The 25,582-nt window shown below is 38.8% G+C and overlaps 2 protein-coding genes across 6 annotated transcripts in view; one reads left to right on the top strand and one right to left on the bottom strand.

Moving 5' to 3' along the window:
• LOC125888799 (uncharacterized) overlaps positions 1-22,127 on the top strand; it is a 38,853-nt gene extending 16,726 nt beyond the window's left edge. Inside the window, exons 1-15 of one of the 5 annotated variants that reach the window (XM_049576406.1) lie at positions 6,576-7,307; positions 7,401-7,682; positions 7,795-7,883; positions 8,533-8,709; positions 8,955-9,195; positions 9,316-9,471; positions 9,609-9,718; positions 13,508-13,615; positions 15,309-15,436; positions 15,687-15,901; positions 15,997-16,247; positions 16,365-16,493; positions 17,335-17,467; positions 17,618-17,656; positions 20,911-22,127. In XM_049576406.1, the coding sequence (XP_049432363.1) occupies positions 7,439-7,682; positions 7,795-7,883; positions 8,533-8,709; positions 8,955-9,195; positions 9,316-9,471; positions 9,609-9,718; positions 13,508-13,615; positions 15,309-15,436; positions 15,687-15,901; positions 15,997-16,247; positions 16,365-16,493; positions 17,335-17,467; positions 17,618-17,656; positions 20,911-21,185 (2,295 nt within the window). In that variant the 5' untranslated portion in view covers positions 6,576-7,307; positions 7,401-7,438 and the 3' untranslated portion in view covers positions 21,186-22,127. Of the gene's footprint in view, positions 1-6,575; positions 7,683-7,794; positions 7,884-8,532; positions 8,710-8,954; positions 9,196-9,315; positions 9,472-9,608; positions 9,719-13,507; positions 13,616-15,308; positions 15,437-15,686; positions 15,902-15,996; positions 16,248-16,364; positions 16,494-17,334; positions 17,468-17,617; positions 17,657-20,910 lie in introns of those variants that run through there. The other 4 variants (XM_049576402.1, XM_049576404.1, XM_049576403.1 and 1 more) reach the window with 4 other exon arrangements.
• Positions 22,128-23,513: 1,386 nt separating this feature from the next.
• LOC125888558 (G2/M phase-specific E3 ubiquitin-protein ligase-like) lies at positions 23,514-25,360 on the bottom strand. The gene is made up of 4 exons (XM_049575961.1): positions 25,186-25,360; positions 24,913-25,085; positions 24,609-24,823; positions 23,514-23,758 (listed from the first exon to the last, which is right to left on the bottom strand). Exons 1-4 carry the CDS (start codon positions 25,327-25,329, stop codon positions 23,514-23,516), a joined length of 777 nt encoding a protein of 258 aa, XP_049431918.1. The 5' UTR covers positions 25,330-25,360.
• Between the last annotated feature and the right edge of the window lie 222 nt (positions 25,361-25,582).

The following is a 25,582-nucleotide window of genomic DNA, read 5'->3' as shown; positions in this document are numbered from 1 at the left end:
TAGGAATCGCCTTGTTGTTTACCTTGCTGAGTTTAGCTATATATATGTATATATCACATTTTTCACGTCACTATATCACCGTTTAGACTAATCTGATGTTTGTAAAGTTTATAAACACAATGACTGAACAAACATTAGTATTTTCGCTGTGTGTAATTAATAACATGGTTATTGTAGATTAGCTGGGCTAACCGTTAGCTAGCCGTGTCTGTAATAACTCACTAAACTCACAAAGTGGCCCGTGAAAAAAAAAATTCTCCAGCGGATGTCTTAGTTACAACATGATTGAGCTAACTGGAGTAGTTTCATGTTGTATCCGACAACGGGAGGCTTTTAACGGATGACGATCCTGATGTTAGCTTTGCTGCTAGTGTTAACGTTAGCTGTCCCTGTCAGCTGCAGCCACTGATGCTTTCTTTTTTTTTTTTTTTTTCTCTCTTTATTTAACCATTAGAAAAAGGATAATGTACAACATAACAAGGCAAATATCAATTATTTAACATCTTTCAAAATGCAAAGAACAGAACATCAGAGATACAAAACACAAAGACAGCAAACAAAACAAAAAGAGTACCAAATTGAGTAAATCATAAATTAATCATTACTGAGTATAATGCAAAAAATAATTAAAAAAAAAAAAAAATAATAATAATAATAATAATAAATAAAATGATGTAAGATGTAATAAGGCTGAATGGCAAATTTAAAATATTTATTCATTGCCAATTAGTCTACAGAGGTCTTTTGCATGTTTGGAGTTTATACTTTTAAGGGACTTGGTGTAAAGTTGAATTTCATTATAGTAGCCAATAAAGATGGGTGGGGTTTTAATAAATTTAGCTTTGTGAATAAAAAATTTTGTTAAAATAAGTAAAACATTTATCATGAGGTCCAATTTTGTGTCTTTTAATGACACTCCAAAAATAATACTCTTGTGATCTAAAACAGGCATTGTTGTGGTTTTCCTGCTTAACCATTCACTAAATTGTTTCCAGAATAACTGTGTATGAGAGCATGAAATAAAAAGATGCTCTGTTGTTTCAATATCACCATTGCAGAAAACACACACATTGTTCTCAAAACCAAATCTTAGTCTTAGAAATTCACTGGAAGGGTAGAAATCATTCATTATTTTGTAGTGGATTTCTTTTGTTTTGGGTGGAACTGGGTATTTAAAGAACTTTGTCCTCAATTTGGATACCACTGATTGGTCAAACAGATTCAAAATACTATTTCTAGACGATTGGGCAGGGTATAAATCGTTTGTTAAGATGGATCGTATGAATTTGTTTGAACATCTTTTGTCAAGAAAATGAAATTCATTAATAAAAAGTGTGGGAAGATGGGATGGGGACTGAGAATGCAATAATGTATTTTTTGCTAAAACAAGAAATGCTTTGGGTATGGCCTTGATAAGACAATTAAATTCTGTGAGGTTGCAGTTAAAACTGAATTTATAACAAAGCTCATGATAGGCAAGTATATTTCCATTTGTGTCTAATATGTCCATTATGCACCAAATATTTCTGTCCATCCAGTTCCTATAAAAAAAGGATTTTCTTTTGTGGAGTATGTATCTGTTGTTCCACAATGGTGTATTGTGAGGTGTAAAATTGTGGTTGTAAAATAATTTCCAAAAAAGTAAAACCTGTTGATGATAATTAGAAAGCTTGATTGACAATTTGGTTACATTGTAATCACATTTTAAAATAAATTCCACACCACCCATTTTATCAAATAAAGTTTGAGGGAATATATGCCAGATGCTGCCAGGGAATTTAACACATTGTTTCAACCAGTTCATTTTTAAAGTCCCATTCATACATTCAAAGTCTATTGCCTTTAACCCACCTTCAGACAGGTCTTTAACTGTGAAAGCTTTTCTCATATAGTGAGTTCGATTCTTCCATATAAAATTGAAGTTGAGTCGGTTTATAGACTTAACAAAGTCTGTACTAAGTGCTAATGAAGATGCAGGGTGGACACATCTCGAGATGCTTTCCATCTTGGTGAGATATGTTCTACCAAAGATTGATAGGTCCCTTTGCAACCAAATATTAAGTTTATGTTTACATTCATCGGTTTTGTTTGTCAGATTGAGCAATTCCCTTTCTTTTTGATCTTTTGTTACATAGATACCAAGGTATTTTACTACAGTTTTGACAGGTATATCATAAATAACATTTTTTGCACATTCATGAATAGACATCAATTCACATTTTTGGATATTGAGGAATAGTCCAGAAGCCTTTGAAAACAGTTCAATGTTCTTTATGGCAACAGGAATCTGATGTTCGTCCTTGAGAAGGAGGGTTGTATCATCCGCGAATTGACTTATTACAACTTCAGATCCAAGAATATTAAGTTTTTCAAGTTCTCACAGTTCTTTATCATAATAGTCAACATTTCCGCTGCCAGAATGAATAGTCCTGGACTCGCTGGACAACCCTGTCGAATTCCTTTCTGTATATTAAACCGAGGTGAGGTACCATGAGGTAATGAAACACAGCTATTAATGTCCTTATATAAGGTTTCCATGACCTTTATGAAATTGTCTCCAAAACCAAATGCCCTCATAGTATGAAACATGAAGGGGTGTTCGATCATATCAAAAGCCTTTTTAAAATCAAGAAATAAGATAAAACCTTTATCCTCAATCATTTCACTGTAATCTAGTATATCAAGAATAAGACGGATGTTATTGTGTATTGATCTACCATTTAAGAAGCCTGACTGAGTTTCACTGACAACTTGGGATATACCTTTTTTGAGACGGTTTGTGTAAATATGTGCTAATAACTTGTAGTCATTGTTTAATAAAGTGATAGGTCTTAGATTGTCTATTATTTTAGGATTCTTGCCTGGTTTTGGAATTAACACTATGACCCCTTGTTTCATGCTTACTGGAAGCATGTGCTCACCTAGAGCTTCAATCAAAACATTATAAAGAAATTCTCTGATCTCATCCCAAAAGTGTTTATAAAAATTGGCTGTCAGACCATCAGAGCCTGGGGATTTGTCCAAATGCAAGCGATTTAGTGCATTATCCAGTTCTTCAAGTGTTATTTTTTTATCACAGATGTTTTTGAAATCTTGGTCAATTGTTGGAATCTTGTCTTTGATTAGTTCAAAGAATGTTGAGCAGTCATGTTCAGAATATGATGTTTTATACAAACAATCATAGAAGGAGAAGATTTCCTTAGATATTATTTTAGGATCAGAACATTCTTCATTTTTAATCAATAATGTTTTGATAGCATTTTTCTCTTGGTGATGTTTCTCTAGTTTGCAAAAATAGGAGGTGTTTTGTTCTTCCTCTTCTATCCACTTGGCCTTTGACCGGATATAAGCACCCTTAGCTTTGTGGACAAACATGGCATCAAGCCTGTTTTGCAATTCCATAATTTTTTGTTTGTCTTCTTCTGTAGGATTACTTTTATTACAATGTGCATTAAGTTCTTTAATTAAATCTTTCTCTTCCTTTCTAACCAAAAGAGCTTTTTCTTTACTAAAGGATATTGAAAATTTTCTGACCTTATATTTAAAAAGTTCCCACTTGTTTACATATGATAGAATTTCAGGGTCATTTTTGATTCTTCTAGTATGGTTCTGATGAACTGACAGTAGCCTTCATCTTTCAACAGACTTGAGTTAAATTTCCAAAACCCTTTGTTGTTTCTGTTAGTATTGGTTGGTTTTAGCTCCAAATGTATTAAACTATGGTCTGTTAAAGGAGCGATATCCATTGATAGATCAGAGACATGCTGTGATAAATGATTTGAAAGTAACCAATAATCAATTCTCGATTTACACGTCCTATCAGGTTTAAACCAAGAGTACTGTGTTGTCTCAGGATTTTTGACTCTCCATATATCCTCTAAACTCAGAGTGTCACAGAAATCTGTTAAGATATTGTTAAAGTGATGTGTGACAAACCTTGATGGGCACCTGTCCCTCCATTCATCTGGGGTCATATTAAAATCTCCCCCAACTATAATATTATATGTAGGATATAGGATTTTCATTTCCTCAATCATAGTGGTAACTTCTGACATTAATTCTTTGTTCTGTTGGCTGTTATTGTAACCATAAACATTGCAAAGGATAAAAAAGGAATCCTCTATATTCATAACTAACATAATCCAGTGACCATTTACATCATCTTTGTAAGATATGACTTTCCCTGGGCAATTGTTGAATAAAATTGCAACTCCACCTGAACGTGTAGAACCATGGCTGAATATTATTCTATCACCCCACTGGTTAGACCAAAACTTGGCATCATTTTCACATGAATGAGTTTCTTGTATGAATGTTAAATGAGCTTTTGAACCCTTACAAAATAAAAAGATTGCTTTTCTTTTGACTTTGTTTTGCAGACCTCTGGCATTCAAACTGTTTAGCGTTAACTGGCATTTTAAGGAATACATGGAAACAGAAAACAAAGTAAAAAAAAAAAAAAAGTTAAACTTAAAAGTACTAGTAGTGTTTGTAGACTCTAGTGTCTCTAACTAAACTAGATTTGTAAAGGCAGTGTCCCTTGGTAATAAATTCTATTTAAACTTTCTGTCATAAGAACCTGTTATTAAATGAACTGATAATAAAGACAACATCATATTCTGAAAGATCTGAGGAAGTCCAGCTCTAAATGAACAGTCATTTAACATTAAACACATCTAGCAGTGTCATCTAGACACTTAAAATTATGGCATTGGAATCAGGTATGCATATGTATTGCTTAAACGTGCCATAAAAAGAGGAACAAATTCTAAATGATTTAAAAGTCACTTAACAGTCTTAAACAGTAGATTTTGTTGAACATATGTGGATGTAATCTGGGCTGGATTTACCCCATTTATGGCACTGGAATTGGTCGGTTGTTGATGTAGCCAGTGGCACCGCGGTAGAAGGCTGTTTGACCAAGAGCTCTTGCTCGCTTTATCTTTGGCCACACCGCATCCCGCGCCTCCTTGTCGGCTTTGGTCAGATCCTCGGTGAAGCGGACCCCGTACTCCTCACACGCAGCGTGATTTTTGGAAGCTCGCCAAATCGCGTCCCGCTGAATCCTCATGGTGAACTGCACGATGATCTGTCGGGTTTTGCCGTCGATCTTCCTTCCAAGGCGATGTGCAGAGTCGACAACATCTTCCATTTTCGCAGTCCACTGTGGCGCGATTTTGGACAGTATCTTGATGATTCTCTCTCTGGTGTTTTCTCCCTCGTTCTCTTTCAGACCATGGATACGGAGATTCCAGCGTCTTTTGTATCTCTCACTTTCCAGTACCTGTTCTTTGAGCTCTTTGTTTTCAGCTGTGACTGCAGACATCTGGGTTTCCAAAATTTTCATTTTATCTTTGCAGTCCTTTATTTCTTTAGAGCTGAAATCCAAACTCTTTGCCAGATTGGCGATTGCAAGTGTATTCTCATTCAGGCGGGAGTTGAAACTTTCTACCATGGACATCAGACTTTTTACAGCGTCGAAGATGGCGGCATTGGATACGTCTTCTCCTAAAGCGATGTCAGAGGGGAGAGATTCATCATCTTGTTTTCGTCTTCTGGTGGGCGCAGGGATTTTTGTTGGCGTTTGGCGGCTCCGTTTGTTACCCGGGATGCTGGTATTAGTTTCCATTTTCATGTTGGAGCTGGTTGCACTAGCATAGTCATGCCCGTCAAGTGCCTTCTCTACCGTACTCGGCATTTTCGTAGTTTTTTGTCCGTGAAATAAGCCTTGAAATGTCATTTGCTGAGTAATACTCACTTTCAGTTTCTTTGTCGTCTATTTTTGACAGGAAGAATGGTGCATTAATTAATTTTAGGGACTGTGCAAACAGAGCTGAGCAAAGTTTGTCTGCTCAGGTCGCCATCTTGCCCCGCCTCGCCACTGATGCTTTCTACACATCGTGATTTCCCAAAACTGAATAAATACCACACATAGCAACACAAAACTGCTTTGCTAGCTCAAGCATGTTGTAAGGCTGGACTCAATCAATTAAAACAACCCGTCCTGTGTTAGGAGTGTATGTCGCTGACAGAAAGAAAGAAAAGAGAAGAAAGATAGAAAAGCAGCGTACACCTCACATATTTATTTCTCACAGTTGCGCACACGTTTGGCTGGCATGCAGAAGCACCGTCTGTGTGTCAAGGGTGCGAGCCGCAGCTTCAGCTGCTCAGGCAGAGAGGCTGTGTAGCCCGGTGTGTTTTTTCGCTGATTCGGTTCTGTAGGTTCTCTGCTGGTACACTGGAGACAGGGATCAAGCAGTTTGTCTCACTCGGGATAGATTGTACTTTTTTGGTTCATAGTTTATGATTGACGTGCGATTTATTCGCGTTTAGAGGGAATACATTTCCGTTATAACGGAAACGTGGGCACAGTTATCTATACAAAATACACAGACTAACTAACTAACTGATTGACTAACATAAATAACTAAAAATTGAAAAAAAAAAAAAAAAAGCTTGCACCGTTAGCTCCGGTAAGGGAAAGCATTAGGGAAAGCGGCTGACCGGAAGTCACGCACAAAAAACGGAAGTTGATCACTATTTACTTCCGTGTTTGAAAAATAAGGTGGATACGGTGCAGTATTTCAGTAATAACTCAATAACAAAATAATAAAAATAATAAAATCATTCATGCAACATCAGTAATAATAAGTCTTTGTTATCAATGCCTATCGACAGTATCAGTCATCAGGACGGTAGTGGTCCGCCTGTTAGCTGTTGAGTTTCTGTGTAAACTAATTTAATAATAGCCTATTGGACATTACAGAATAAATGCTGTTTTGATTTTTACAAGCTACTGTCAATTAAATAGGTTATCATCTATCATACAGACCATTGTTACAACAGAAACTGATTCAGATCAGATCTATCAGGATGTAAATGTTTCTGTGACTTCCTAATACTGTATTCTGCCTTGAAAGCTGCTGGAAACTGTCCGACTTGACTGCAGTTTTTTTTTTTTTATCGCTGCTCCCTGCTACTGCCGTACGGTTATGGCGGCGTCCTCCTGCTCACACATGCCACCTGGTGGTTGTTTGGGTACATTGCAGCTTCTCCTGAATAACACAATTAGTCCCCCACTGCAAGACACGTGATCCCCGCGGGACTCACGTGAGAGTCGTGTGAATCCCACCAAATTAGACCAGGACCCAAAAACAAAACAAAACAAAACAAAAAAATAACCACAGTTAATACAACATCCTGTAATAAATCCTACCTGCATGAACGGTGTAATATTTTTGTTAAAACTGTTTTTAAAGGTGTTGATCCAACTTGATAATTTTGAAGGATGTAGGATGTAGTTTGTGGTGCGTTGAACTGTATTGCCTTGTACTTGCAGATGTCTGTATTATTTTGTCCAGCCAGTTTATATCTATGTTGCTTCATATTCCCTCTTCCAGATGAGCTCGCCAGAGTGAGGAGAAAATTTGTGGACAGAATGTCCAACGTACTGATTAAGCAGCTCCTGGAAGACCTTTTACAGGATGGCGTCTTGAATCATGGCGAGAAAGATTCAGTAGTTGAGGAGTACAGCACCACAGCAGACAAGGCACGCGTTCTCATCGACACAGTGAAGAAGAAAGGAGACGAAGCCAGCAGGAAGCTGATTGCTCACATTCACAGCAGAGATTCAGCACTGTACTCTGAGCTGGGTCTGTCCTGTGTTCAACGTGCTCATCCTGGTGAGCTGAAATATTTCAACCTATTTTGATTCAGACTTGTATTATACTTTCACACAGTCACAATCACAAGAGAAGTACATTGTTTTGAACAGAAAAGTTTTGCTATCCCCAGCTGCAGTGCGACAGAGTGAGCAGGAATGGTCGATCACCCTCAACCGTGCCACTGAGTCATTCTGGATGGACAAAATGAAAGATAACAATGTCAGTCATTCAAAAAACTCACATCAAATATCTCACACGGCCTCAAAGGAATACTTAACCCACAAAATTACCATTTGTATATTAATTAATCATGCCCTGTTACCTTGACTTTGTGAAGAAAACTTCTTTTTCTTAGCATGCCTTCATTGAAAACAGCCAGCATATTTATGAACTGATTGGGCACCATGTTTAACAGCATCAAAACTATTAAAAATACATTTGGTTACAAATTCTCACACAACTTATGCTGAGTAATCCAAGTCTTTTTTATCTAGTCATATGCTCAATACTTCCCAAATATGTGCATATTTATAATAATTATAATAATAAGTCACCCAAGGACACTTTACACAACCAGATAAATGGATGCTTTGATATAGTTGATAAAAGTGGTCCCCAGTCAATAAATGAATCAATATGTTTGCTGTTTTTTGTGAAGGTATGCGAAGAAAAAAGTTTTCTTTGCAAATTCAACAGTAACATGGCACAACTAATTTACAACTGGTCATTTTGTGGGTGAAGTGTTGCTTTAAATGATGGATTTAACCTCTCTTGGATAGACAAGTGGAGAAACATTAAAGTCTACAATATATTGTCAGACACATGGTGTGTTTTTGTAATACTTGCTTCCTTTAAATTTGTTTCTCAGGTTTACCCTGTGGACAAAAAATCCATTAAGAACCGTGTGGCCCTGCTGATCACGAATATAAAGTTTACTGATGAGAAGATGAACAGAAATGGAGCTGACAAGGATGAGGAGAACATGGAGAAACTGCTCACGGCTTTGGAATATGAGGTGGTGAAATACACAAACCTCACAGGAAAGGTACTGCATAAAAAAAAAAATCTATCTATCTATCTATCTATCTATCTATGTGTATATATATAATGTTTATATATGTGTATACATATGTATATATATATATATATATATATATATATATGTGTGTGTGTGTGTGTGTGTATGTATGTATGTATGTATATATATTTATATTTATTTTTTATTTATTTTTTTATTTTGTGGTATAGTACGGTATAGTAATGGATGTCTGACTTTTTGTGTTCTCACAGGCGATTGATGATGCTATACTTCAGTTCTCTAAACATCCGAAACTCAAAGAGACAGATAGTGTGATAGTGGTCATCATGTCTCATGGGAAACTGGGAAAAGTCCTCGGTGTCGACTGGAAAAAGGGTGATGAGAAACCAGACGAGTTCCTCATTGGCAACATTTACAAACACTTGGGCTCAGAGAAATGTCCAGCGCTGCTGGACAAACCCAAGATCATCATCATCCAGGCGTGCAGAGGAGGTGACCCCAAACTATTACAAACATCTATAGAAATTATTTTAGGAGTCTGCTGAAGTCTTGTTTGTTTTTAAGTGAGCAAGGTCTTGTACACTGTTTTAAAGTATGCTTCATGTGTTTCAGAGGAGGAAGGATCAGCATTTGTTAGAGATGTGGTCAGTGATGATGCGTCACAGTCAAATCTGCCCCCGCCTGCTGATGAAGACAACTTAGAGGCTGATACGGTGAAATGTGTACACAAAGAAAAAGACTTCACTGCTCTTCTGTCCTGCACTCCTGGTCAGTTAACTCAGATATTGTGATATCTTATTCTGCACCTCACAACACAATGAAGATTAATAATCTCCATGAAAAACAGCAAAGGATGTTTATGTAACAACAAATATATTTTCTGTTCGGGTATGTTTTTCCTGCAGATACTGTCTCATATAGACAAAGAGATCTGGGGTCTTTTCTCATCCAGTATATTGTTGAGGTATTTAACACCTTCGCGCATCAGGATGACATTGCGAAACTCTTCATAAGAGTAAGTGAAAAGTATTACCAGTTTTGAATAGTGATGATGATGCTCTTGTTTCATTAAGCCCAGTTCAGACCAAAGATTCACGACAAGACAAAACTGTTTTCGCACATTGCAAAGGAAAGTTGCAGCGATGTGAATTGGCTGGTCTCAGGCCCCGTTTACGGTTTCAACTGAAAATGGCAAACTTTAGCTGCGTTTTGGCCGATCGTTTACACGACAGCGGAGTTTTGGGTGTCTGAAAACGCAATGATTTGAAAACGGGTTCCAGAGTGCAATTTTTTGGAAACGGCGGCGTCTCCGTTGTCATGTAAACTTGCAATATGAAGTTCCTCTGAAAACGGAGACTTTTCGCACATGCGCATTACGGTTCCAGTCACTAGGCATGCCGACCGTCACAACAACAATGCCGAGCTCTGTTTGTGCTGCTCAACCTTTTGATTTGAAGTGAAGTGTAGATCTGTTACTGTAGCAACTCCACCTCATTGTCCATCCAGACAAAGTTATCTGTGCATGCTTTCGCCATTGTGTCGTCTTTGTTTTGGTTTGTAATCACAGCGTTGGAGAGGAAGGCGCTTCAGCGCAGATGCATGGCGTCATGCTGTGGTGTTGCTTTGCAAATTTACACTGCCACCCATTGGCCTGGTGTGCAGGTTGTAAGGTTTTAAAAATCATGGTTTACAATAACTTAATCCTCCTCCACTCAAAAATGTGTTTTCTTCTTGTTCCTACAAATGAATGTTTGAGTCTCACTGTGCAGAATGATGTATGTGCAGAGCTTGACACTCGAAGGCATGTACGCCCACAAACAGAGCAAGTTTTAACAGTACTATGTTACTCTTTTCTTGTTTTAATTCATGAAATTCATTAATTTTTGTTAAATTGATTCTTGATGCTTTGGCAATATTGTTGTTGTAATATTTACACCAGTAAAGCAAATTTGAATCTAATTGAATGAATAAACCACGAATACTAAAAATCTGCAGCTTATACATGTTGAGTTTTGATGCATACCCTACATTCATTTATTTGCGGCAACTATCAAATAATTTATATTCAAATAATAATAAGTGGATGAGACCTTACATTACACTTCACTGAAAGGCTGTTTAGGGCGGCACGGTGGTGTGGTGGTTAGCACTCTCGCCTCACAGCAAGAGGGTTGCCAGTTCGATCCCAGGCGTGGGAGCCCTTCTGTGCGGAATCTGCATGTTCTCCCTGTGTCAGCGTGGGTTCTCTTCGGGCACTCCGGCTTCCTCCCACAGTCCAAAGACATGCAGATTGGGGACTAGGTTAATTGATAACTCTAAATTGTCCGTAGGTGTGAATGTGAGCGTGAATGGTTGTTTGTCTCTATGTGTCAGCCCTGCGATAGTCTGGCGACCTGTCCAGGGTGTACCCTCGCCCAATGTCAGCTGGGATAGGCTCCAGCCCCCCGCGACCCTCAAGAGGATGAAGCAGTTAGAAGATGAATGAATGAATGAAAGGCTGTTTATTTAAAGTAATGTAACATAATGTATCATTTTGTCTGGAAAATTTTCAGTTACCTACATGGCAATTCTGACTTTCCTGCATTCACATAGGCTACATTAATTTAAGTTCACCAGTCATTAATTATTTGCAAGCCTTTAATTGTCAGTGTTCAGCCAGTCAAAAAGTACATAGACCAGTCTTAAATCTTGAAAAATGTTTTCATTACTTCAAAGAATGAACGACATATTCAAGATTTTGGCTTTTGATAAGCAGACATATTTTAATTGAATGGTTCAAACATAGGCTACATAAGCCACCAACATAGGCTCGTAGCCCTAGCCTTTAAAATCATATGAGCATTTTCAGCAGAGCTGGCCACTACTGCGGTGCTGAAACTAAATCAATCAATGTCAGGCACACTGATCACCCACCGCTTCATTAGCGCATGAGTCACACACAGCCTACTTATTTTTCGTCTTAATATTTTTCTTCCGCCAGATTTCGGTGCATAACTTGTGCCACAGCTCTGAGTGCACACAGGGTCTTCATAAAACATAGATTCAAGATTCAATATGCACAGTAAGGACACACGTTTCCCTGCAGAATTAAACTCTAAACTCTGTTTAGATAAAACCTACAAGCCTGTCTTCCTATGACTTTTCCTAAAAATGTGTCTTGTATGTTTTCTGAAGCCTTTAAGTTACAAAAATGAAACACACTAGACTTCTTAGCATTTATACCTCCGACCATAATACATTTTGATCCATACAGGTAGGCTATACACCAAAGCATACATTTTTGTTTCCAAATATTATTATTAACCATTCATATGGTCAATAAAGAACCATTTTATTAATAATAAAAAATGAATGTTATCTCCGCCGGCGGGACTGCGGCTGAACTGTGTGTGTGTGTGTGTGTGTGTCTTTCTTTTATTCTTAAGTTTTTATTAATTAAAATGCGTAATATAGCTAACAATATTCTAGACCAAAAGTTAATCTAATTTATTATTGTAGAATGTATTTAGCAAATCACCACTTTCAACTGGAGACATGGCGCAGCCAGCAGCAGCAGCGCAGCAGCAAAAAAAAAAAAAAGAAAAAAAGGCATTTCAAAAAGCCGACAATAATTGACATGAGACATTGGAGAGGTTGTCAGTCCTATTCTATAGTCTGTAATATATTTTTAATTTATCATAAGTTCTCGGAAGTTACTCAAAAATGCATTTTTTGTATGCTTCTGAGCACACGGGCAGCATAAACAATGAAGTTACATATGATGGCGTTGAGGCGCTTGGAGGGGCGCTGTAATCCTGGCGGTCCTAGTGTTAAGAGTGGGTCAGCTCGATCTTACAACTCCTTCTTAGTGAAAGATCTTCTTAAGCTAAGAGCGATCTGGGAGTTGGGCCATTATCATGTCAACATACAGGGAAAATGTGTTTATGACATTTACCGGGAGAGCTAGAGCCATTTGACTAAAGCTGACGTTATTACTGCTGTAGCATGTTATTAGGCTAAATACTACATTTCTAACAGTGTCTGAGCTGATTTACTGACACAGAATGCTTGTAGGCTGCTGTAACGTTAGGTTGTAGCCTAGGTGTTGTTTTTTTATCCAGTGAATGTAATGCGCTTCCGTAGAAAGTAGTTCCGGGTCATGCAAGTTGGATCAAATGAAAAATCAAAATCAAATTTTAATCGTGGCCCATTTTTCGATTTGCTATTTTTGATGTGAGCATAAAATCAAAAATAAGAAAAACAAACCATTTTTTGTATTTTTGATTTTAAATTGAAAATGGAATGAACGAATGATACACGGACCTAGCAGCTCTCCATGCCTGCTGATCCCGAGTCTCTCTCATTTACATCCCTGGGGCTGTTAGCATAGCTGTCGGTCTGAATCCTCACAGTGTGCCAGTGTTGGACAGTGGGTTGCTGCTGCTCCCTGTATTTGCACATGTCACACACATACATACTTCTTGACTAAATAATCAGAGCTGGTTATTTAGGTCACTGTGGCGTATTAAGGCCACAATGAGTGCAGTCTAGCTGAACCTCAGGTCGGTAATGTTTTCCTGTTCCATTACTAAAAATGCAACTGTACCAAATACCTCAAAAGCCAGAATTTAGAACAGAAGCACATGCAGTTATTGCTGTGGAGACAGTACACCGTCTCGTCTGGTGGAGTTGGTCTAAACTGGCATTGCAGACCGCTGCATGTAGCTCCAAGTTTTTAACTCGTCTTGTTGCAAGTCTTTGGTCTGAACTGGGTCTAAGTCTTAGCCTTGCTTAATTTCACACACTGTTTGTTTCATCAACACAGGTCATGCAACGCTTTGTAAAGTTCTCCCCTCGAACTAAAAGACAGATGCCGACCAAAGTCAGATGCACTCTGATAAAGCTCTTCTACTTCTTCCCACTTGACAATAAGGTACAGAAAATTAGTGTAGTTACTGAGGAACTAATGAGGAACTAACTATTAGTTAATGGTCAGTTCTTCATTAACTCATGATCAAATTTCATAGGGGGGTTAATCACGACTTAATGATTAGTGAACTAGTTACTTCATCAGTGCAGAATCATTACTCAATAACCCGTCCATTAGTTAACCTTTTTATGTCCTAAAGTAAAGTGACACATAATGAGTAGTCTTTCATTACATTATCATCATCATCTTTACAATTAGTTCCTTAAAAAATTCACAGACAGCAGGATTCTTGAGAAGAGTTTTGTTCATTATTTTCAGACCACATACACATTTATATGACCATCCATGTTATTCTGTACGATGATGCCTTAGAAATAAATATGATAGTGTGTCACATTTTAGGTAGGCTAAGCTTAAGGAATTTATCATGGGGGCTGTGTGTAAAGTACTGTATACTGATCACACCGTTGTTCACAGTACAGGTGTTTGAGGTGCACAAAATTTAAAGTAGTTACTATGAAACAAATTTGGAACTAATGAGGAACTAAATATTGGTTAATGGTCAGTTCTTCAGTAACTCCTGATCAAATTTCAGAGGAGTAGTTACTGAGGAACTAATGAGGAACTAACTAACATTGCCTTCCCTTTTTGTGTACCCTAAAGTAAAGTGAGACATCAAAATGAGTAGGTAATGATTCATTACTCATTACCTACTCATTTTGATGTCTCACTTTACTTTAGGGTACACAAAAAAGAAAGGCAATGATTAGGTAAAAGTTAGTTCCTCATTCATTCCAAATTTCCGGCCGATTGAGCATGTTGCATCGGCGGCGGAGCTTGTCGGTGAGAGAGATCACTCTGATTTGGTGTTCAGGTTTTATTTCCTCACCCCTGTAGCAAGTGAATCTGCCTGTAGTGAAACTGGGGCTAACCAGTGCTTCCTCCTCAGGCTCCACTTCACTCAGCTGCCCGACAGACCCGCTGCTTTCTCCCACTTTAACCTGAATAACAAACCGGAGCTAGCTGTGTGGCTAGCGGAGTGTTAGCCGCAGCAGCATGACCGGAGGGAAGCACAGCCAGTTAGCCTCCACTAGCCTCCCAGCTAGCCCTGGCTCTCCGTTTGGACCCAACCTGAGCACCGAGCCCGGGTTTGTTATTCAGGTTAAAGTGGGAAGAAGCAGCGGGTTTAACGGGCAGCTAAGTGAAGTGAAGCCTGCAGAGGAAACACCGGGACCGTCTGGATGTAACAGGCCGTGGAGGTGCTGCGGTGCTGGGTGGTGCCATCCTGACAATGCCATCCTGACCCACCAGGGTTGGTCAGGATGGCATTGTCAGTGGTAAATCCTCTATGAGTGTTGTGCAGTGGCAGATTAGCTAGCTAGCAGGATAAACACACACGGCCCAACATGCATTAACAACACTCACAGCAGGACCGTCGACCACAACAGAATAGCCTACAGAGAAGCTCGAATAACAGCACACTGAGTGAGCGTGACTTCATTCTCTGCTCAGGATGTCATTGCTCTTTAAAATCTTTACACAGCAAATAGTTGATTACAGCTACATTAATGCTCTGAATGTCACATACAGAACCTTTCAAGACTCTTTTTATCTCACCACAACAAAAGTATCAGCTGTACTACTGTTTCGAATATACTGTGAATCTACAGTAAGTTATTACTTTAACCTGTTTCAGATGACGTCACACAATGATCCTCCTTTGAGTATGGGGACAACTGGAAGTGATCTGTTCCCTGAGCATGACTGGATTAAACTTGAGCCTGAAGTGAACTGTGGGGATGCAGACGATGTTCCAACTTACAGGTGAAAAAATGTCTTCAAATACTTTGGCACAGCAAACACATTTTCACAGAAGGAAAACTATGATCTTTTTCGGTGTTTTAATATTAATGCCAATACATTATTACAATTATCGTGGTATTGTTACATTTCACAGCAAATTAAAATAACGCAGATTTTGTTTTCTGTTTACATTAACGACATTTCTGATCTTACAATATTCTAGCACAAAGGAGACCCAAACTTAAATACTTGCTTCCCTTTCATGAATTAGCCTGCAGTCTGAAGCAGGTGCCTTTGAATGCAGTGTCTCTGGCTTGCGCTGGGTTTGTAAGGAAAAGGTCAGCTTCAAGTACCAGTTTGGCTCTTGGGAGGGGCACTTGGACAGACTGGAAACCATGCAGTACATCCCTGGAGGTCCCCTACTGGACATTACAGTCATTGCTGGAAAGTTAGATGAAGCACATTTGCCACACTGGATCTGCACAGGTAAGCAACATCATGTGATAAAAACAAGATGTAACAACTTCAGTAATGTTTGACGTATGTCTTTAAAAACCTTTATACACGTGTCTTTTGTGCAGAAGACAACCCTACAGTTTTAGACAAGTTTGCAGTCCTCCACATAGATACATGTGGAGACATTGTGGAACAAGTGTCTGAGGTCACATCATCCCATGTCAAGTTGTATCAGCCAGCTTTCTCTCTAAGAGGAGTCCTGATGAGAGCCGGCTTCTCCGTGAGAATTCACTGTAAAGTGTTAATATTCAAGACCATCAGAACATCCCTCACACTGCATGTCTATATGATCCCTTGTGATCCGGCTCTAGAAGAGGTGATTACATATCGTACTGGCACCATGTTGATTCACACTTCAAAACACTGGCAGCAATGTTGGCTGCTGTAACCTTGAAGCATCTTTGTGCTGACGATGTCTTTTTTCCTCCCACAGAAAATACAGAACAAGGAATCATCCAGTGGATACGAAATGATCCAAAAGCCATACCCAGCAAAATCCCTGAAAATGCGTGACTGTTTCACCCTCACAGCTGATAAGGACACTGCAGAAATTTACCCTGAGGTAAAGTTTGGACTGTTTTTACTTATTGATTTAATTGTTGTCCAGAAATAAATAAAATGGACTAATATGAAGCTAAAGCCAGGAGATGTTTAGCTTAGCGTAGTATAAAGACTGAAAACAGGAGGAAACAGCTAGCCTGGCTCTGTCCAAAGATCACAAAATCTGCTGACCAGCACCTTCTAAGCTAACTAACAGTCTGTATTATCTCTCGTAAAATGGCAACTTGTTAAATACACTGCGTTTTCTTTAAGGATGAAACTCATGGACAAACATAAGGATTAACACGGTCATGCTAGCTGCTTCCCCTTTCAGGGTTTAAGCTAAGCTAACTGTGTTCCGATTTACCAGACAGACAAGCACGTTTTCCAAAATGTCAGCATTTTAGATAAAAGATATTGTTACATCCCAGCTCTTAGGCTGGAACAATGATGGGAAATGAGACGAGTGAACAAATACTTAAGAGCTCATTTATTTACAAAATAACAATAAATAACCAAACAAACGTGGAAGCCATCAGTCATATCTGTGAAAATGAGGAGGGAGGCTCTGGTATGTGGTGAGCTTCTGTATCATGGCCAGGCCCCGATGTGGCTCATGAGGTTAATGACGACCCTCTTCCTTGACCCGCATCCTGAAACAGAAAAACAGCCAGGAAAACAGACACACCGAGTAGAGCAGAGGCGTCATCATGTCCTGTCATTGCATTGTTTTGGCAAAATACAACCCCTGTGGTTTGCCACCTGAAGATTTTCTTCAGGCGTGTAACTTATCACATTTTAAAAATTGACCTCAACACAAAGTCTAACTCTGCTCCTTTCCCTTTTATATATTTCTGTCACAGAAATTAAAGCTCATATATGAATGGTGTGGCCCAAACTTCTTCGAAGTGTTCATTGACGAACCTGACAGTAATTTCCAGCTCGGACTCACACACCAAACAAGTGGACAAGTGTGGACCTGTGCGATTCGAAAAGGTCAGTGGTGAGGAAATGATATTCTGTGATGTGTGTATTTACGGCACCTGTATATCATTCTTGTTTAGCTAAAATGGCTTAAATTAAGTGTCTTGTATTGTGAATGCAGAACATAAAATTTACATATTGTTTATCTGGATTATATTTCAGATGACTATCAAAACACTGGTGATGTTCCGGTAATGTCTGGTAAGACATAATATATAATGAGTACTCAGTAGAAATACACATTAGGGCTGCACGGTACGTCGTTTAAACATCGTCATTGCGATGTGCGCATGTGCGATAGTCACATCGCAGGACGTGCAAGGTTTTCTCTTTTTTTAGAACGTGTAAACTTTTGTTTTGCTTCAGAAAAGCAGCTCTGAATCTCCACTCGTTGCTCCGTTCCACTAGCCTCTCTCTCTCTCTCTGTCTCTCGCCTCTCTGAGCACGCAGCAGCCCCTCCCCCTCTCACGCACACGCTGCAGTCACACACTGAAAACGAGCGACATGCAGAGAGGATTTATGCCTGGTACACACTACACGACTTTTCTGCCCGTTCTGAAAGTCACTGTCACATTACATGACTGTGGAGTCATAAAATCGTGCTGTGACTTGGCCGACAGACATGGTACACTGATACAGCTGCTCTTATTTTTCATATTTTTGTTGAAAAGATGTTTACTACTTAAAATAAAGTGTTAAATAACGTCTATTTTGTCACTTGAGTTAATTCCACTTGTGTGAATCAACCTAATTCTTTCCAAATAGAGCTACTGAAGTCATGTGTTGAGTATTCTTGTATTTTTTAACATCGCAATATACATAGCAAAAAAAAAAAAAAAAAATCGCAATGTTAGTTTTTTCCAACGTCGTGCAGCCCTAATACACATGTATGAAATACAAGGAAGGCAGCGAGCACTAACCAATCAGAAAAAGAGTAGAGTGGGTCATGCCTTTGCCATTCTAGGAAAAAAAAAAGGCGTCCCAACTAACGATTATTTTCATTGTCGACTAATCTGTCGATTATTTCTTTGATTAGCCGACTAATCATTTTATCAAAAAATGTGTTAAAATGTTGAAAAATGCTGGTCTGTCTCGCCCAAACCCCAAAATTATTGTCATTTAATGTCTTGTTTCGTACTCAAGCTAAAGGGTTTTAGTTCAATGAGTGTGTAAAGCTGCCAATATTTGAGCATAAGAAGCTGCAGTAAGAGTATTTTGGGGTACGTTTATAGTACTTCTCTATGAAAAATGACTCAAACCGATTAGTCGACTACTAAAATAGTCACCAATTATTTTAATAGTCGATTAGTCACCAATTAGTCGACTAATCATTGCAGCCCTATCCAAAATAGCATTTTTTGGGCTTTGGGAGTAATCAGCAGTGAATATTTGAAACTTGGCCTGGGGTGGAGGTGGGTGGTCATAATAATAGGCTCCAAATTTGAGATGATGTCTGACAAAGGGCTGTAAAACAAAAGTGCAGAAACAATACACTATCTCCACAAATGTAGGATTTGAGATTATAAGATTTAGCCTGTCTGTAACGCAGGTTAGACGCAGGACTAAAGGACCATCTCCAGAGCTGCTCTCCTGGCGAATGTTCAGTACGTCTGCCCCTTAGCACAAGCTACCACAGCAGCAGCGGCTAACATCCAATACCGAGCTGTTAAACACTCTCAACAAACTCACACTGACACTGAAATTGTTCGTCTCTGTCATTAAAGCTGTTAATAATCATGAACATTAGGGCCCGCACACATCCTGTGTTTTTTAGCCCCCTTGAATATAATGTCAATGGAGACACGTGGAAGGTGCACTCAAAAGGGATGCTGTCGCAGCACACAGGCATTCTCAAGTGTCTGTTTTTCAGGGTGTAAGGGCTGCACCCTAAGATAAAAAACGTTCCACCTTTGGAACCATTAACACACACCACGTGATGTGATGAGGAACAACCAATCACAGCCGTTGGATAGCATCCCTTTCTTCCCTAAATCTTAGTCTATGATTGATATGGAGAAGCAGTTGTTTTTTTTGTTTTTTTTTATCAAGGCTACCCATACAATGGAGACAACATTTTAGGCCTCAGAGACACTTAAAAAACAACGCCTGTAAGAAGATCAGCCACAAACTCTGGATTTCTGTTTATGGTCGCTTAACAACTTCAGGTGAAGTTGTATGGAAGATGAGAATGTATTTATTTATTTTTTTTTGGTGCACTGTTATTATTTGGTTATCTTGATATAACAAAGATTGTTATCTCGTGATAACAAATTAATTATTTCGTTATCTCGACATAACAAAGATTGTTTTCCTGTGATAATTGTCAAGTCTGATGATTGCGCACTGGTTAATGTGATCGTCTTGATTTCAGCCTACAAGAGCTGCTGTGGTCCTGCTAGATGCCTCCTGCTGCTGCTGTTATCATTAGTCACACCTCTACTGTTATTATACACATGATTATTGTCCCATACCGTATATTTCCAAATAGTCACCCGGTGGCAAATAGCCGCCAGGCTCCTAATAGCCGCCGGGGGTTTGACCCCATTTTGCGTATTAAACGCTGGTCCGTTTAAACGCTGGGGCGATTATTTCCTCATTCATTGCCTCAAGGAGGGACAGCCCTGCAGGCAGGGAGAGAGAAGCTCGTGAGGGCTGTATGTGACAATAATCATGTGTATAATAACAGTAGAGGTGTGACTAATGATAACAGCAGCAGTAGGAGGCATCTAACGAAATAGTAAGTCGTTATCACGAGATAACAGTGCACAAAAAAAAAAAAAAAAAAAATACATGGCCGTTCTCGTCTTCCGTAAAGTTGGCACAGAGTAGCCACAAGGGTAGCAAGCAGCGATCGACATCGGGGTTTCCAGGTGGTTAAAAACACTGCATGTACCCAAGCCCTTAGCCATGTGAGGCTAACATTTATCCCAACTGTGCCCGGTGCAGAGCTCTTGTGATAAAGACAGAGAGGGAGCAGGGCAAGGAGGAGCTGGGTGAATTAATATGCTGTGTGTAGCTCTACAATGAAATAACAATTTACCCATCTGAAATAGTAAACAAACAGAAGATAGAAAATGAATAGTGACTGTCAATATTGATAAAGTAGTGGACCGTCACAAATGTATGGGAAACCCTGTGATGTGTTTTTATTTTTATAATTTTCTTTTTGTCGTTCCTCAGAAAAAAGAAAAAAAAATCCCAAAATTGGAAACTGAATACCCACCAGATAAATGAAAATCTGAACAATCCAATATTTAGGTCCAACCCTTTTTTTCCCACACTTTTTATAAGCCACTTCTGCCACTTTACAACATCTTTTATCTTTCTTTGATTTTATATTTTAAGTATTATTTTTATTGGAATGTGTGTGTTATGGAGCAGCTGCAAAGTGAATTTCCTTCGGGATCAATAAAGTATTTCTCTATCTATTTTATCTATCTATCTTTTTCTTCTAGAGTTTGCCAGACTGAGGCGTAAACTTGTGGGGAGGGTGTCCGGAGAGCTTATCAATCAGCTGCTGGATGGTCTGTTGGAGGATGGTGTCTTGAATGACGGGGAGAAAGACTCGATACTTCAGGAGAACAGTAACGATGCAGACAGGGCACGCCGCCTCATCGACATGATACGGAAGAAAGGACGCGAAGCCAGCAGGAAGTTGTTAACTCACCTTCAAAACAGAGACCCTATGCTTTGTGCTGAGCTGGGGCTGCCCTCTGGCCCACCTGTTTAGTCAGGTAAGGTCTGTCTCAGCAGAGCTGGCCAATGTTCATGAGCGAGGGAGGCCTTGATCTTATTCATATCTCAGTTTAGGGCACAGTGAAATATTATCTTGAACAATTATCTGATGGCACTGATATATATTTTGGTTTACCTGCAAAGACTGAAGGAGAGAAACCCAAACTCAACCCTGCTGCTGATACAAAGAAATGACGAATGAAGACACTCCTAATTCATTATATAGTAAAAGTCATATCAGGTGACAGACATGATCAATGGTTGAGTTGTTAATATGTTAAATCAACTCTCAAGAACTTGATCAGTGCTGCACTGATCAGTATTTTTGTATTAAGGGTACCGTGTGTAGGAATTAGGGGGATATATTGGCAGACATGGAATCTAATTCATAGAGTATAATCACCTGAAACTAAGAATGGTTGTGTTTTCATTGCCTGAATGAGCCATTTATATCTACATACAGAGTAGGTCCTCTTCCACAGAGTCGTCCATGTTGTTCTCCAGTCGCCCAGAACAGAGAAACCAAACACAGACTCTCGTCAGGGCCATTGTGTGTTTGCGTTGGCCACTGTAGTTCTGCTACACGCAACTAAGTGGTGAACACAGTGGAGCATTGAGCCGCTTAAGAGCTTGATATTAGGAGAAGGTTAAGACTAAAACATATCTAAAAAGAGAGTATAATACTAACACTGGATTTATTTCTTGTGTGGACTGAAACTGTGTCTGCTGATAATGTGTAAATGTAGATGATAAACAAAATCATATTATTCACGTGAACAAAAAGGAGGGCAATTTTTTTGTTGTTGTTAATTAAGGTCAATTTTTGGAAGCTCCTTGGATATTTACTGATGGGTCATTAAGTTTGTCTTTACTAGGTGTGGAAAAATGTCTGTGAATGAAAAGATAACTCATGTTGTTTCTGGCATTTGTATGAATCTTACCCGCAAGGTGAAGGAAAATAAAGTGGCTGCTAGTTTGTGCTTAAACTCTACTATCCTTGTGTCAACATGCTGACTGTGTTGTTGTCTCTCACTGATACAGCCCAGAGTAAGCACACATGGTTTGGCTTAAGTTACCAGATTTCTAACTCGCAGACACTTGTTTGCATCATTTCACGTGTGTGTGTGTGTGTGTGTGTGTGTGTGTGAACTCTTGGTTGGTTTGCCCCCTCTTGCATCTTTACATTGACTCTCTATGTGCACCTCCTGAAAAAGTTGCCTCCTGATTAAGTCTGAATGCTTTCTCACAAAGATGGGTTCATGCTTCTGCTCAAGGGTGATAACTTTGGCCTAAGAATAATGGCAGCAGTGACAGCAAGAAAAACAATGATAGTATATTGTAAAAATGATAAATGTAACAGTTTCCGAGCGCACCAGAACAGTGCTCCACCACTTTATTTCCTCAAGTGAGGAAATAAGAATATTTGCAGTTTGCATAATCCAGTTGAAATGTATTTACATTTTTTTAAGCGCTTAAAAATCCAATCATCCGTAAAGTGTTTGTCATGCAAGGGAGATGATAAAAACAAGCGGAATGGTGAAAGTTGTCATATTGACATTTAAGGTGTGTTAACATTCCACCTTAAACGTTGCCGGTACTACTGGTAGCCTCTGAGCTACACAGTGAATTGTATTATTTTTTCTCAGTCTGAAGCTAACTAACTGTTAACTAGTAAAGATGAAAAGGCAGCAAAACATATTTTCATTTTTTCGAACTGCTTAAATACTAAATTCACCCAATATGCATCTGGCCGATAAAAAATATGCTTGGCCAGTGGATTTTTTTCATCTACCAGTCAACTTGGCCAGTGAGTCAAAAAGCAATGCACTTACATATATTTTTACATCTATGCAAATACATATACTATTTTTGTAAATCATATATTGAATAAATAATCAAATACAGAGACAGTTATTTAAAAATATGTTAAGGAGTAGTTACATTTATACCATCTTACAGTTACAACTGGCCCTTTGAGGGCAACCATAATGCTGATGTGGCCTTCAGTGAAAATGACTTTGACAGCCCTGGTTTAGGTTGAAACAATCCATTTATTTCGGTTCAGTTCTACACTTAATTTAACTCTCAACGAGTTGTACCGAATATAAACATTGTAAATTTTGTAAACATTATAAAATGCCTGTTTGAAATCATAGTTAAAACTTTGACAAACATTGCAAAACTCTGCACAGCAACAGTTTATTTGGTGGAACAGTATTCCAGTATTAAGTTCTTTGTGTCACATGTGACAGTGGAACAGTAGCAAAAACAGCATAAATGCATAGACACATGTTGTAGGTGAACTATTGCTTTCAGAGACTGTTCACGCAACACCAAAAGTAGGGGCCTGCAGAATGCCCTCCTCCATGTATTTCCTGAAGTCCTCATAATCACTATGTATGGGCAAGCGGAGGATTATGAGGCAGGTGTTCGCCTCTGGAAACACTCTGTTGGCTTCGTGGATGAAGTGAATTTGTGGACGGTGTGGAAATCCGAGTGGAGGCACTGTTGAGGCTCCAGAGGTAAACTCCAGTACCTTCTCAAGTGTGATTGGACTACATTCTCCTTCTGTAAGACAGAAAGTGGTGAAAAATGTATGGTATATACATAACCTAACCTTGTATAGGTATGAATGACAAAAACAGCAGTATAAACGTGAAGAGTACAATCTGGAAATTGTTTCACAAGTATTTGAAAAAATAAAACAAATTTAAGTAGTTCTTGTTAGTACTTGTTTCAGTCTATCTAAACAGCGAACAGTATGTAATGCCTTTCACTCCTTGATGCAGCTGAAAAAACAGTCCCTGAGGGTTAACCCTTGTGAGTCTTGGGCTATTTTGGCCGTTTTAAATTATTTTTGATTTTGCCTTTATACACCGCATTAAAAAAACATGTTTGATCACATAGCTGAGGTTGTGCTGAAAAAAAAAAAAGATATCAAACACTGACATGAAGACAATTACTGACATACTATATTAACATACTAGACCCCAAAACACTCAAAAACACAAAACATTTCAACTTTATATGATCATATCTCCGTTTTTACTTGGTCTATCAACATCCAACAAAAACTGGCATGGAGTTTCCATATTGCACTTTTGATGGAAGTTGACGGTAGTGCTCCATGTGGATTGGTTTTTGAAGAGACTAGACTCCCAAGGGTTAAAGACATTTTCATCTTTCCAGTGCAATATTGTGAACATGTAATTTGGTGCAATGTCAGCTGCTTTTACCAGTTGGATGTTCTCCATCAACTTTAACAGAAGAAAAACCACTTTACATCCATCTTCTACAAATTTACATATGGTAGTAGAGAGGTAATACCTGGACTGATGTGCAGGGCCATTCATAAATAAATAAAAGATATAAACTGAAAGTGAAAGTGAAGTTATAGCTAATGCCATAAATAGTATACCTTCGATATCAATGAGCCAGTCACGCCAGTAGCATATTGTGATGTTTTCTTTGGCTCTTTTGTTGCTGCCCTGCACAGAGTAGTCAACTCCAAATAGAGAGAAGAGGTCCTTCGCCTGCAGTGGCCTCTCCTCACTGACGAACATGCTGCGGAACACTGCTGGATTCTCTCTAAGCTCCTCCAGTAATCCTAGGGTTCTAAACCCCTCGACAAACCTGTAAAACATGTTACATCATCTGTGACTTTTCCCGGGCTAATCACAATCTCATTAATCTGACCAAAGAAAGGATGGGAAAATGCTTACTGGTCCAGGGCAGTCTGCATCCTTCCATTGACAAAAAAGTCTGCAGCAGACTGGACAAGGGAGTCCCTCTCTTTCAGGTTGGAGACATGTCTCAAGGCACCAATAATGCTGAGACTGTCTGCTGCCTCTGCAATGGCACTGTTTGCCTCTTGGACCGTTGTCGTTTCCTGTATCTAAAAAGAGTTTATTTCTCATTAGAAATTTAATAGAAAGCAACTTGAGGGCTGTGTCACATCAGACTGTAAATTCAATGTATAATAAGCTCCTGCTTACTTTGATTAACTGTTGCCTGAAGGTATGGTCACAAACTTCATCTACATTGGCGAGGGATGTTGGTATCCCACAGATCTGCTGGAAAAGCCTTTCAGAGAAGAAATGTGGTCCAACTCCTCCATGAACGACACACACAGCTATCATTTTTGTCACCCATGTGTATAGATTAGTCTGTAAAGCTAAAATGAAAGAAAAAGCTGTAAATTGTTGTTCTGTTCTTAAAAATGTAATGCCTTAAAAATTGAATGTCTTAAAAATGTAATGACTGACATTAGTGCTACAACAGATGATAATGAATTGTTATAGCTCATTTCAAAACATGTAAAAGGTGTTTCAGTCAATTTAAAACATGAATCAATGAAGAATCCACACTTCAAGGCAAAAATAATTATTAAAC

The sequence above is a fragment of the Epinephelus fuscoguttatus genome, linkage group LG5, assembly GCF_011397635.1.
Source record: "Epinephelus fuscoguttatus linkage group LG5, E.fuscoguttatus.final_Chr_v1".
Taxonomy (NCBI): Eukaryota; Metazoa; Chordata; class Actinopteri; order Perciformes; family Serranidae; genus Epinephelus; species Epinephelus fuscoguttatus.
The sequence above is the reverse complement of the archived record's forward strand: the minus strand, read 5'-3'. Positions and strand labels throughout refer to the sequence as shown.